Here is a 14951-nt window from a genome sequence, read left to right on the forward strand (position 1 = left end):
AATTCCTTTCATCCAGCTATTCATGGGAGCCAAGTTTGCTTTACTGGAAGTCTATTTTCATCTCCCAGCAGTTCTAGTTAAAGGGCCCTGGTTAGGACTGGGAAATAAATTCTGCCCATTGGCTTGCAAAACTGGGTTTCGGATAGGCTAAAAGCAGTTCCACTGCAGGGCTAGACAATCCACTGGTCTGAGTCAATGTATAAAGTTGCTTTTTATACCCACAATTACCACAATTTGAGAGCCCTGGGCTAGGGTGGAGGGTTTGCGCTGTTTTCCACAGGATTCAGTCCTGAAGATCAATGCTCTAGTTAATTAACAGCCTCCCCACAAGGCAAAAAAAAGCTATCTTCCCACCCTCCTTTCCATCACACAGTATTGCAGAATCTCAGATTTTGTTATAATTATTACTATTTTTAAAAGCAAGTTTCTAGCTCTCATTGTGGCTGAGCAAATGTTTTAAAAACAAGCTCTATCCCTTGAATGCTCAGAGAGACATCTTCAAATAATTCTGCCTCTTTTTGTGGAACTCTAATCCCTGGCTTTACATACACACACACTTGAGGGGCATCCATGTGTTAGTTTTGAAAGGAGGTGGATATATTCATAGTAAACCAAAGAGTCCTCTCAGCCCTCAAGCTTCAGTCTTCTTTAATTTCTACCTGTCTCCACCAAGACAGGAGGTGGAATGTAGCCAGCAAAACACACACACACACACACACACACACACACACACACACACACACTGTTATTGCTAGCTTAGGGGCTGCTGTTTGAATTTGAGGGGAACTGACACTGCTTTAAAAACCAATGCTGCCTGCCCACTCTCAAGCTGTGAATGTGCCATGTCAAGGTCAGGCTGGGGCTGTGAACGACCCAGGAGAGAGCAGCGTCTAAGGCCGAGCTGCGTCTACAGCTCAGGGCAGTTGCTGGATCAACCTGAGCAATAAAAGGCACCATTACTGGTGTTGGAAGCCAGAGTAGAGGTTTTAGCTCACAGGACAATCCCAGGTCTGGGTGGAAGAGGAACGAGGCAAGCGGCAGAAAGGAGTGAGAATAAGCAAAAGAAGGCCAGAAAGGGGGAAGGTCATTGTCACCTGCTAAGCATTTCTCTTGTGTATATTGCACAGACATACACATTTTGAATTTGTCAATGGCAGCATCAAGACAGACATGTGTGAAGGAGCCAGCACGGATTAACGGCCAGAGAGAGAATTTCCATAGCATTCAAGACAAACTGAAACGAAATACTTTTCGAGGGATGCATTTCACACGTTCAGCTGAGTCACTGGGTACTGTGGAACTGTGTAGTGGCTGGGTGTGTTTGCAGTACAAATCTGCCACAGCACTCCTGTCCTTAAACTGAGGTAGCTTTTGTTTAGCTAGCATCAATGTGCCATGAAGCAACGCATCTTTAATAGACTTTTGATGACTGGTGGCCACCAGAAAGTAAAAAGAGTATATGAGCTGAGAACAGTGTTCCTTCTTTTTTTTCCTTTTTCCTTTTTGGCACAGGGCTAGAAAGAAAGCTGGTCTATATAGTCGGAGCAGAAAGCAGCAGCTTGGGTTTTTGCAGGTGGTTGGGTAGGATGTAGTGGTGCTCCCTGCTCTCACATTCAACTTCTTTCTAGTAACCTCACAAGGAAACTCCCCATGCAAAAGGTCTCCTGAAATGGCCCACATCTCTGACACAAGTTGGGAACAGGAAACTATTTCAATATCGTTCCACTCCACCTGATGTGCCTAACTCCACCCAGAAGATAATGCAATTCGATCAAAGTCTGCAGCAGCAATTATTCCATATGTAGGAGTCTGAAGTACACAATACAGCTCTCGCTTTCACTTCCTGAGTGTGTCCTTCTTGTTTTAACCTTTGTACCATGAAGATTCCTGCAGTCCTCTGCTTTAAATACCACATAACTCAAGAATGAAATAATATACATCTTCCAAAGCTCTCCAATGAGCACTGGGAAGGGACATAAACCAAGCGCTGCTGCAACCTAAAAAATAATAATCCACCAACAGGTAGAAAATGAACACCTGAAAGGGGCCTCTGTTTAATGAGCATCCTTTCCCAGACAGAGCATAGGCCGTTTCTGCCTTTTCCTTCTCATACTAGCTAACCTTAGCATTGGAGTGGTGTTAAAGATTAACAGAGAGGTTCAGGGACTTGGGGCCTATGATATCTGTGTTACATACGACACAAGACGTGAAACCAAAGTCCACTCCAAGTCATCTGGCTTGATACAGTTTGTGCCCACCTGATCTTTTATTGTGCCCAAATAGTAACTGAAGGAAGTATGCATGTAGCCACCCACTCCAGGCAACTTTGATTTCCTCTGCCCCGTTGGTCCCTTTAAACTGCAGCTGACTGCAAATTTCTGCTTAAGATTTGAAATATTCACCACCCAGAGGCCAATCTCTAGGAGATCTCAAGCTTGTCTGGAAATTTTGTTTTTCATATATAATATTTTTTATTAAGTTTTCAATTGTACCTTTCAAAATAAATATTTTACAAACTTTAAAATATCAAATGACTTCCCTTCTTATCCTTCCATGCTTCATTTTACATGTCATACATTCCTGCACATTTTACTATAACCATTCAAATCAGTTTTCCACTTTTACATCAATCGAATATTATTTACGCCATTGAATTTATCTTAATGCAGCCAGCGTTTCCAGCTGTATACAGTAATTTTCCATATATTCAATAAATGTTTTCCACTCTTCTTTAAATATATGTTCTTCTTGCTCTCTTATTCTATGTGTTAAATCTGCAAGTCCTGCAGATTCTGTCAACTTAAGTTGCCAGTCCTCTTTAGTTGGGACATGGCTCACTTTCCATTTTGGGGCTAACAAAATACAGGCCGCAGTGGTTGCATATATAAATAACCTTTTCTGACACCTAGCAATAAAAATGACTCGGGGCGGGGGGGAAGTAATTTTAAGCATTTTCCCCAAATTCATTTTAGATCATTTCCCAATACAGTGGTACCTTGGTTCTCAAATGCCTTGGTACTCAAACACCTTGGTTCTCAAACGTCGAACACACGGAAGTAAGTGTACCGGTTTTTGAAAGCTGAACATCCGATGCGGCTGTCGGCTATTGTTTCTGGGGCGCCTGCACCAATCAGAAGCTGCGCTTTGGTTTTCGAACATTTTGGAAGTCAAACGACTTTCAGAATGGATTACTTTGGCTCTTTTGTTTTTGTTATTTATTTTGCATTTTTGTTTTTGAGGCTTTTTTGGTTAATTTGTTTTTGTGACTGTGTGGAACCCAGTTCAGCTACAGATTGATTGATTGATTGATTGATTGTGTGACTGCAGAAATGGATAAAAGCCCCCATCCAAACAATGACTATCATCAGTGCAGGTAAGGTTTTTTTTTAAAAAAATCATCTACAATGCTGTCTTATTTATTTTATAGCACAATACATTGATTATTGCTTTCATTTTATGGCTCAATGGTAGTAAAATTCATGGTAGTAAAATTCATGTTAAATTGCTGTTTTAGTGGGGTTGCTTTTCAAAGTCTGGAACAAATTAATTCATTTTGCATTACTTTCTATGGGAAAGCGCACCTTGGTTTTGGAATGCTTTCGTTTTGGAACGGACTTCCAGAATGGATTAAGTTTGAGAACCAAGGTACCACTGTATACTTTTACCTTTTTACATTTCCACCTTTGCCTGGAAATTTTGTGCCTTCTGACCTGGAAGCTCTTCCTTCTAGTCTCAGATGTATAGTCAATCACACAACCCAAAAGCACTTTGCACATTCCCAGAAAGAATTTGTATATTTATTCCTTTCTTGCCTTGCAACAACTGTTCTGAGCTTAAGTAACTAGGCATGAAAAATCCAGCCAGGAAAATTATCTCATTGCTAAAATTAATACACTCCTAATTTTTAAAAAACAGTGAGTAGAAAGTCCGGCTCTCCTCAACAAAAAAAGGAGAATTGTTCCCAGTATCCTGGAGGATACTTTCATTAGGGAGCTGGTGTAGTGTGCTATAGTCCAACTACTTCTGTTTACCAAAGGCAGTCCTTATTTCTTACTGCCTTGGAGACACTTCTAAGGGCCTTTAAGCTAAGTATGCTAAAAGCATGAAGTGGGAGATTGAGGCCTCCCATCTCCCAAGTCCTGTGCATGTGCCAGAGACTTTGGGGCAACGGGACCACAAGTAGCAAACACAAATAATGGCTGGATACCAAGAATGCCTACTCTGCAGCTAAATGTCAAAATTGTTACACAACACACACACACATATGCACTGACAATACTTAACTTTTGTTACCTTACAGACAACTAAGAAAGATGGTAGCATTTTAATGCATGGCTCATGTACAGACCTTTTATATATATATAAAGAGCTTTGCACAGAACACATAAAAAAATTTTTTTTTTACTATTTCTCTTTAATTTTCATCACCAGAGTTTCACATCAGTGAATATAATTCTAGGTTTGATTTTCCAAACACTGAAGATAAGCCCTACACACACAGATAGCTATTTCTTTTTTAATGCATTCTCATCAAAATTTGTGGTGTGTATCTGGCTATGGCTTGACGTGAACAAACAAATGTATGGGCGCCCAAAGTAAAAAATGTGGCGGCTTTACTCCTCCTTCAATCCGACTGCTGCCACGCTACCTAGACTTAAGCCATGGTTTAGCACAGCGTTCCACCAGTCTGGGAAGACAAACCATGAACCCATGTTCAGACTTAATGCTAAACCAAACCACGGCTTAGCTCTGCATAGTGCAGCAGAAATAAGGCTGAGGAAGAAGCAAAGTAGCCATGATTTTTCTCTGAGTACCCACATGCTTGCTTGGCCATGGTTTGCCTTAGAATTATGTGCAAACTGTGCCAATGTCCTAATGCCACTTCAAATCTATCTCTCCAATATTCATCACCTGAGGGCTGCAGCATCCAGCAATGACTACAGTCCATGTGTGGATGAACCAACATGGATCTAATGCAATGGAAAGAACTTGGATATTACTTTGCATCACCTCACATACAACGCTTTGCAATGGAGCCAGTTCACATGTTCAGCTGCCAGTGGTGATGTACATGCAAGTGTGAACAAGCCTGAGTTCAAATGCCTGCTCAGAAATTGACTCCTTCTCTCAACCTTGTTTCTTCATGTGCAAAACAAGGATAAAACAGCCTTGCAACTCAGATCACAAAGATTACAAGTCCACAATTCAAATTAGTTCTATTATTAGTCATTCAGTGGTCTGAAGAGGGGGAGGCTTCTCTCTCTCATCCCTACAAACACATTCCTTTCTGGTCACTTGGAAGTGTTTCTTACTCACCACAGGTGACTTGTCAAGCAGTTATTTACAAGCGTGCAGTAAAAGTCAACCTCTCTCACGAGGCAGGACAGATGTGAGAATAATCGCTGTACTGTAATACATTTTGTACTTAAAAAAACCAAAAACCTAATTACAGTGGTACCTCAGGTTAAGAACTTAATTCGTTCCGGAGGTCCGTACTTAACCTGAAACTGTTCTTAACCTGAAGCACCACTTTAGCTAATGGGGCCTCCTGCTGCCGCCGTGCTGCCAGAGCACGATTTCTGTTCTCATCCTGAAGCAAAGTTCTTAACCCGAGATAATATTTCTGGGTTAGCGGAGTCTGTAACCTGAAGCGTATGTAACCTGAAGCGTATGTAACCCGAGGTACCACTGTACAGAGAAATTAACCATTACAAAATATTTAGCACTCATGTAGCACTTTTTGCCAAAGGGTTCGAAACCCTACACACTGTATCCTCATTCACTAACCTTACAACAACACAGCAAAGGAGACCAGAGATTATTGTCCCTATTCCCATAGAAGTGGGGGCTGAAGCTAAGAGTTGCTTGATGCGAGTCAATGATTCCAGGATCAAACTGACCTGACACTTTCTAGCTGACAGTTCACCCTCTTAAAACTCCACTAGCTCCAATACTAAGCTCTGGAGAAGCCACTCCCCTCCTTTACCCATTCCTAGATGTCTTTTCTCTTTGACCCCAGACCTTCTTCCCCAAAACCCCTACCATACAACTAGCTGTGAGCCGTCCAAAGTGGCTGGGGAAACCCAGCCAGATGGACAGCGCATAAATAATAAAGTTTTTGTTGTTGTTGTTGTTATAACTTTCACTGGAAACTTCACCATGTGGCAGAAGCTCTTTTGCATCCATTTTCACATTTTAAGCCCCCCAAAGTTTGATCTTGCCACATAGTCTCCACTGAACCCCTCTAGGCAACCCCAAGAGCAGGCAAGCCTTCAACATCATAATTCCACCCAACCCCAATCACGAGTACCCCTTACACCAGGGATATGGAGTCTGGAGCCCTTTAGGGAATGTTGAACTCCTCCTCCCATCAGCCCCAGCTGGCACGGTCCATGGTCAGGGATGATGGGAGTTGCGGTCCAGCAACATGTTGAGGGCCACTGGCTCTCCACCCCTGCCCCAACACAAATGGTCCATCTGCAGCATTCCTGCCAGCAGAGAGTGCACTCAGCACTCAGTCTGCTCTTCCTATGTTTGCCATCATCCCTTAAACAGGTGCAATCACCAGGCTGAAGGAGAGGGAAGGGCCCCCCCCCCTAAACTTTGTTACTGCCCTCCCTGCTCCTTCACTGCCCCACCCCCCATAAAAAATTCTTCCTCCATGCTGGGCCTATTTCTCCAGATCAAAGATCCCAAACAGAGATGATACCAGCTGATTATGATGGAAAGGTGAGAGAGCCTGATCATTCCGAGACCATATCCTGCTACCTGATTCTGTTCCCTAAAAATGAGGCCCTGCAGACCCTCTCAAACACAGGGTAACATGCTTGCTTGGAAATCGCACCTGGAAGCTTGGTGCTCAGTTTGGATTATGGAGAAGCGGGAGGGAGACAGGATTCAGTTACTGAGGAAAGGGCACTTTGCACATGCTCAGAGGCACACTTCAGTATTATGCCACATGTTCTGGGACTGATTCACAATATCATAGAATTTTAGAGTTGGAAGGGACGCTTAGGATCATCTAGTCCAACCCCCTGCGATGCAGGAATATGCAGCTCTCCCATACAGGGATCGAACCTACAACCTTGGTGTTATCAGCACCATGCTCTAACCAACTGAGCTATGCAGGCCAGATAAATTGGTTCCGACTTCCAGGGCCCAAGTAAAGGCATGTCCATCTGATCCTACCCTTGTCAGTCCCTACATCGACCTGTATTCTGTGCAAAAATGTCAGCTACTGCTGCTGCCTTTCCCTATGGCACTATCAGCCCCTGATATTAGAGCTGTGAATTTTCCTTTCCTTGGCTTGGCACCTCCCACTCTCATTCCAGGGTCCCAGCCTCGTCCCCTACCTGCACCGCAGCCATGCCCATGGGGGGCTGTCGGGTCGCCTCCCAGCCTCTCCAGAAGCCTTCCCAGCAGTCGATCGGGGCTCTCGGGTTCTGCCAGCGGTGCCCAGCAGCAGGTGGGTACAGACTCTGGGCTGAGCTGGGTTTCGCCTCCTCCGCCACCGCCTGGGGACAGCTCCTCGGAGGAGAAGGACGTTGGGGAGCGCAGAGAGGAATCGGGGGGCCGCAGCTCCAGCCATCGCCCATCGCCAGCAGTGTCCGTGCCTCCTTCGGGGGGCTCCTCGGGGGGCTCCTTGAGGAACCCGGGCAGCAGGATCTTGGAGACGCTTTGCCTGCGAGGCAGCTGCCCACCAGCCCCGGGGCCAGCCCGGGCAGCCAAGTGAGACCCCTGCTTCTTCAGAAATTTCTCCAAAGGCTTCATCCCGCCGACGGCAGTAGGGGCACCCAGGGGCTCAGCGGGGCCCCAGGACGAGGGGTGATCCAGTGTGCCCTTTTCAGCTTAGGCCAAAATTGGGGATCAGGGGCGGCGCACTCTGCGTGCCTGCGGCGGGGGTGGAGAGACGTGCGATCAGAGAGTCATGGCTATGCCAGATGTTGGAGGCGGGCGAAGATCTGGCCAAGAAGGTGGCAGGGAGCTGCCTCTTTGGAGAAGGAAAGCGTGTCCGGCGTTGGGGGGTGGGGTGGGGAGCGGGGGCGCTGCTCTGGCCAACCTTACCGAGCGTGGAAAGGCTTTAGGGGGCGGGGTGCGCGGGGTCCTGCTCGACTCTCCCTGCTGGGGGAGTGACCAGAGGCGCCTCCGGTGGCTTCGCGTCCTGACGCCCTCCTGAAGTGGGAGGCGGTGAGAGGCAGACAGGTGGATTGCCGTCTAGTCCAGTCTTCCCTTCGGCCGCGCCAGAAACGTGGAGAGCGTAATTCCCCTTTGGAGAGAGAGGGGGGGGTGGAGATTCTTCCCTTCCCCACCTCTGCGCCCAGCAAAGCGAGGCGCGTGCCCTCGGCCCCCGCAGGGCTTTCCCGAAGCCGACGAAGCGTCCCGGCTTTCTTGCAATCTGAATCTCTCCTGTTCCTCCGCCAGCCCGCAGCCTCTGCCTCGTCTCCTTCGCCTTTGCCACTCCGTGCGCCCTGCGCGCGCGCGCGCCCTATTCGCCAGGCTGCTGCTGCCGCTGCAAGCGGGATCCTCCTTTATGGATGCTCATGACAGCGGGGGAGGCAGCTACTGGCAGCAGGAGCGGGGGCTGAAGCCTGCCTGCCTGCCGGGGAGTTTGCATGGGGGAGGCTCTCTGCTTGACCGCCCCCGCCCCCTCCTGCAGGAACCCCCCTCCTCCTTCTTCGTGCCTCCTGGCCTGGAAAGAAGCAGGCGGAGTCGCCAGTCGGCAGGCTTCTCTCGCAAAGCAGCAGCCAGCCAGTCTCTTTCCCTCGCCGCCTCTCCTCCGGAGGGGAGCAAGCCCAGCCCCGCCCCGCCTCCTCCGGCCCCTCCCCCGTCTTTGCACCGGTTCCTCATCCAGCCGCTAATTTTGCCTGCACTTGTTACGCGGGGGCAAGGAAGCCAAAAATCCACACCTTAATCTTGGACTATAACTGGGGGTGGGGGGTGGGGAACCCAACTAAAAACAACAAGCATGATGGTGAGAAATCAGGCTGGTTGGGCAATGTTGCAAGATTAATCGGGGCTTTATTTGCATCTTGATGCAAAACATTGCCCTCAGCTTGCTTGGAGTGAAAGTCAGATGATTCATTTTGGGTCGTTGACGCCGGCTGAATTATTAAAGATTTTTATTCTATTGCACACTCAATTTCATATTACTTAATGAGTGTGTGTGTGTTTAATGGGTTCAAGTGCAAACTGCACGCACAGACACCAACAAAGTATAAACTTTTGAATTCCGGGATGCTTTTTAAATGGTGGGAGAGGGAAATCTTATATCTTCAAGAAAACTTCAGGCACTTCTTGCCGACCATAATGGCTCATGGCACAAGAAATGTTGTAGTCTTTAAGGCAGGCACAGGCAAACTCCGGTCCTCCAGATGATTGGGACTACAATTCCCATCATCCCTACCTAACAGAACCAGTGGTCAGGGATGATGGGAATTGTAGTCCCAAACATCTGGAGGTCCGGAGTTTGCCTATGCCTTCTTCAAGGGCTCACAAGTCTCTTGGTTATTTCTGATACATTCAGACTCTTTTCTTTGCCCCGGTGGATAAATATTGGTTACACTAAATAATTTCACAGCAGTGGTTTCTTCTTCTTCTTTTTGAGTTCTAAATCACCTTTATTCAACAGTGTGTGTGACCCTGAATGTCTGCCTTTTTCCTACTTGGGTATATACGCATCTGAATGTCACTACAGCTGGCATCCCCCATTACTATACACACACACCCTATTCAATTTATTTATGTCTATATTTATAGGGCTCCTTTCTGAATACGTAAGAGAAAGGGCACCCTTCAGGGAGGCAGGGCAAGATATAAATTGAATTAATCAATACACAAATGAATACACATATGAAGCTCTGCTGCCTGATAGGAAGGAACGCGGGAAGGTGCCATGCAATCCCACCACTGGTCCACCTAGCTCTCTGCTGTCTACACTGGCTGGCAGTGGCTCTCCAGGGTTCCAGGCAGTAGCTCTACCCTGGAGATGCTGGGGATTGAACCTTTTGCATGCAAAGCAGATGCTCTAGCACTGAGCTACGTGCCCTTTCTCATTGGTCTATCTATTCTAGCCCAGTGTTGTCTACTCTCTGGCACTGACATCATCTCTCCATGGTGTCAGGCACCATGTGCAGATCTTGTGCAGCCCTGCTGCCAGCAGCAATCCTTTTAGTGAAAGATGCTGAGAACTGAACCAGAGATAATGTGTGCACAAAATGTGTGATCTGCCACTGGATAATATCTAAACAGGTGGACTCAACAAGGAGCCCTCCTTTTCTTTAAAAAATGCTTAACATGGACTGGTGCTCCCACCAAATGTCAACACTGGACTCCTGAGTTTGTTTGTTAATAGATGTTATCTTGTATGGGTTTTTGGGGCGGAATACTGTACATCTAAAGTACGTAATTTGCTTTCAAATGCTTAGCATGCAGTACAAGTTAAGTCATATTGTCACAAAGCATAAAGAAAACTACATCAATAATAAGCTCCACATATAAAATAATAACAATGCTGTTGAATTCTGTTCTAATCTGTTAAAGTGTTTCTGGTGTCTTTTTTTTTTTTTAGGTTTTAATTGGTAATAATTGCAGGTTGCTTTATGGAAGGTTTTCTCCACCCCCGATTTGAATGTTACAATTTTAACTGCATATTATTTTTGAAATAATGTAAGGACCCTGCGGGACCAAAAGGTAGGATATTATTTATTTATTGTATGTTATTTCAGTTCTAGACTGCCCTTCTCCCTGTGGGAGCCGAGGGCAGTGAACAACGGAGGAAATGCAAGCTGTACAATAATTACAACATAGAAAAACACACCTTTAAAACCAAAACGTATGCAAAAAAGAAAAGGGGAAAAAAGAACACCAGCTGCTGAAATGCCAATCAATATTCATGCTTCAAAAGCCCAAGCAAACAGATATGTCTTCTTCAGTTGGCACCTGAAGGCCATCAGTGTTGGGGATGGATGCACTCCTGGGGAGGGAGTGCCATGAAAGAGGCCCTGCCATGAGTTGCTGCCCCACGGGCCATACTCATCAGCACCATCCCACAGATCTCAAAACACAGGCCAGTAGATATTAGATGGAGGTGTTCCTTTAAGTACTGGGGCCCTGAGCTGCTCAGGCCTTTGTACAACAGGACCAGAACCATGAATTGGGCCCAGAGCTCACAGGCAACAAGTGCAGTGTTTTCAGGATTGCTGACATGCTTCATCCTGCTGCTCTGCTTAACAGACCCATTCTGCACCAGCTGCCGCTTCCGTACAGTCTTCAAGGGAAGCCCCATATAAAATATATTACAGTTACTAGAGCATGGACTACCATGGCCAAGCTATCCCGGTCCACGAATGGCCATAGCTGATGAACCAGCCAGAGCTCATCACAGGACTCCAGTGAAGCCACCTGGGCCTCAGGTGAGCTTTAGATCACTCCTGAGCTACACACCTGCTCCTTCAGGGGAACCCCATCCAGAACAGGTTGTCTCTCTAAATTCCTGGGCATGAGAAAGGCCTCACCACAGCACCATCGTCTTATCAGGAGTCTGCCTCAATCCGTCACTGGAAAGACAGGCAGGCTTTCCTGATGCAGAGGGAACAGAGTAAAAAAGCTGAATTTCATCCACATGCTGATGACACTGCGCTCCAAAACCCCGGATGCCAGCTCCCAACAGCTTCCTCTTAAATGGCATAAATACGATGGTTATACACGTACATGCACAAACACCAGTGAACAGAGCACAAAAGTTGCCTAATTATCCCTCAAAGCCCGGTGGCAGGCCTACGCTTTCAGCAGTCTTCTAAAGCTTAAGATGGTGTTGCACAGAGGGCTTTGCAAGGCAGAACAGTCCACAACTGTGGGACCACCATCAAAGGAGGGGCACCACTTCAGAAAGGCACAGTGGAGTGGGACTTTTTTGGAGGGGAGATACTCGTCAAAGTCTAAAGGCTTTCACCAAGATATATTCAAATTTAAATTGCAAAAAAGTATTTTTGTGTGTGTGTGTGTAGTATGAGTATTTATTTTCCTTTACACCTTAACGATTGTGAGGTTACCTTCACAAATGAAACTGGCAAGAGATCTGTGCCTTTGGCATCCATACCCAATTCACCTTCTGCTTCCTAGGGATGGGTCGGTCCTGTCCCCCGCGTCCCACCGCCATGCCTGAATAACAGCTTCCAGAAGGGTTGCTGTGACTCTGTGGCAGCAAAAGGCAACAAAGAGTATTTTCGCATGCATTAAAGTGTCTATGAGAGTTTATGCCTTAATAAATAATAAACAACAAGACTCTTTGTTGTTTTTATTGCTAATACTGTTACTGATCTGTTTTATCCATTATAGTTTGATTTTTAACTGGATATTTTCTGTGCCTGTTTTCAGCATACCTAACTACTCAGGGGCAATATGAATAAGTGCTATTTGTGGGGGGGGGGACGGACAGACTGTGCATTGACATAGTTACATCTTAAGATGTTCAAACTAGTATTTCAATTGGAGGCAGAATACCTGACATTTTTATCTGCCCTACTTAGGGTAGCCTTGATAAAGCCCTGCTTATCATTATTCTATTAAAACATTTTAATTAGAACATGTTCCGTTCCGGAAAGTGTTTGTGCCCTCATACAGCAGGAGCCACAGAGGAATCTGCACATCAAATTTGTTAAATTGGTTTTAACACATTTAACAAATATGTGAATAATGCTGCATTCCTAACCCTTCTTACCTAGGAGGAAGCACTATTGAATTCAATTACTTCGGAATTGCTGCCAGCCAGTGTGGAAAATACTGAACTAGGTGAACCAGCAGGTCCAACTCAGTCCTGTATAAATCAGCTTTCTGAGTTCCTTTTCACTGCATTTTCCTTCAAAAAGCTCGTAGCAACAGCAGTCACTTACACAGAGCCAGGGCCTCAGAGGTTAGGAGAGTACAAATTTTGCACTAAGCTCAGAAAAATGGTCCTGAGGTCGTGACCTGGTTGTGGGTCATGAGCCACTAGCAGACAAACAACAGCCAAGGGTACAGTGAGTTCTCTACTGTTTGCCTTTGTTATGAAGCAATACTTAAATGGCCACAGACATCACCATGGACCAGTCTGAGAAGCCTGGAGCTATTGCTTTGCCTTATGCTGCTCACACGGGTTCGGTTCCCAAAGAAAAAGAAAGTAAAAGAAGAGGTGTGGGGATGGGGAAAAATCAAACATTAGAAGCTGGTGATCTCTGAGGAGTAGGTCCTTGCTTGCTTGCAGTATAAAAGTGCACTCAATTAAAAGGAGTGGCAGCAAAATAACCAGCCAGATGAACCTGCCTGCAATAGGATGTGGGGAAAACCACGAATGCATTGTGATTTAAAGAGAGATAGGGCATCCCTAATGGTGATAAGAACTACAGTATTATAAGATGGCAGAATGAGAGCAGCCAAATGTCTGGAATGCATCCTGGAAAGCAACAAAAGTGGGCCCCAAAATGAACAGGAATGTGTGCCCCCCATGTTCTTTTTATTATGCGATCTGGATTATTTGCACTCATGATGGTGTTCTGGGGTGCTTGTTGTGCTGTAATGCAAGAGTTCCACCCCCCACCCCCCCGGTGGCAATAATGTGGTAAGATTGGGGATAGCATCGTGGACCAACTAATAAGGCAGTATGATGTGGGGTCGGTCCAGTATAAATCCACCACTAATGAACTATTGCTGTGTCAATGCCATGTTGCAGAACACACCTGCAAAACAAAAAACAAAACAAAACAAAAAAAACCTCCACCAATCTTGGGTTGGGCACTTTTGTGGTATATAAAAAGTTTGAGGATTTCAGCAGGAAGTTACAAGACACACACACTGACCGGAAACAGTGCAGTATGTCTGCCCAGGAACTTCTGCAGGCACAAACATTATTGGAAGCAGGATCACATATAACTGCCCCAGTGCCATCATGAGCACACACCATCAAATTAGCTACTGAGCTGTTCAAGGTGCTGCTTCTAGGGTATAAAGTGCTATATAGCTTGGGACAAAGATACCTAAAAATAATAATTAAAAAATATCATCTTGTTCATTATATACCAAATCAAACACTGTACTCTGCAAGAGAGGGCCTCTTGCAGATACCAGGAGGTCTGTTCTGCACAAGGAATTGGGCGTTCCATTATGGACAGACCACTGAACCTGCACCAGACACTTTCACTCACGGAGACCTGGGGTGGCCCTGTCTAGGTTGCAGGCATCGCAACTGTGAAGCAACACCCTCCGTCGGTGTGGTGCAATCTGACAATCAACCAAGATAATCAACCAAGATTAAGAATTAATAAGATGAAAACTAGTAATGTTGATGAAAAACACACCCTTGTTGGGCCAATGCACCAGAAATGCCATGTAGTGTACACTCAGCCAGGAAAACCACCTCCAATCGTATAATGCATGTGTTCACACACACTTGTTCAGTACATTCACAAGTTGCAATTTTAGCCTTTCCCTTAAAACATTTTAGATATATATACCTAAAAATATACAGTGCTGCAATCCTCCTGCACGTTATCCTTACACAACCTTTGCTGAAATTATTTACTGCACGGTTGTGCAACACATAGCTCCTATGTATTCCAAAGTAGCTGTCCCAAGAGAACTTCTGGGTGGGTTGCGTGTGTGGCCAGCCCTCAGTGTAATGTGATCGCACTGTTCATTAATACAATAAGAGACCATTACTGTTTGCAATGTCAGCAACACCATGAGATGCTTTTCCCTTTTTGCTTCTGTAAGGCTAAATATTTTCCAAATGGCATCCATTAAAAAAAAGGAAACCTAAAATCTGAATCACACCAAAACTACAGACAGACAGAAACACACAGACAGGGGATGGGGAAATGTACTTATCCACCCCTAAAATCCTTCCTGATTTTTGAACATGTTAACAAAGGACATGTTTTTACAACTTGCCCATACCTGTAAAGAGAACAGGGTGCACA

The 14951-nt window shown here is 45.6% G+C and overlaps 1 protein-coding gene across 2 annotated transcripts in view; it reads right to left on the bottom strand.

Annotated features, from left to right (window-relative positions):
- RAPGEFL1 (Rap guanine nucleotide exchange factor like 1) overlaps window positions 1–8783 on the bottom strand; it is a 53126-nt gene extending 44343 nt beyond the window's left edge. The window contains exons 1-2 of one of the 2 annotated variants that reach the window (XM_083408641.1): window positions 8661–8696; window positions 7353–8045 (exon numbers count right to left, since the gene is read on the bottom strand). In XM_083408641.1, coding sequence (XP_083264767.1) covers window positions 7353–7770 — 418 coding nt within the window. In that variant the 5' untranslated portion in view covers window positions 7771–8045; window positions 8661–8696. Of the gene's footprint in view, window positions 1–7352 lie in introns of both variants that reach the window. The other variant, XM_083408640.1, reaches the window with a different exon arrangement.
- Window positions 8784–14951: the final 6168 nt, after the last annotated feature.

The sequence above is a fragment of the Podarcis tiliguerta genome, assembly GCF_965153285.1.
Source record: "Podarcis tiliguerta genome assembly, chromosome: 13".
NCBI classification, from domain to species: Eukaryota; Metazoa; Chordata; class Lepidosauria; order Squamata; family Lacertidae; genus Podarcis; species Podarcis tiliguerta.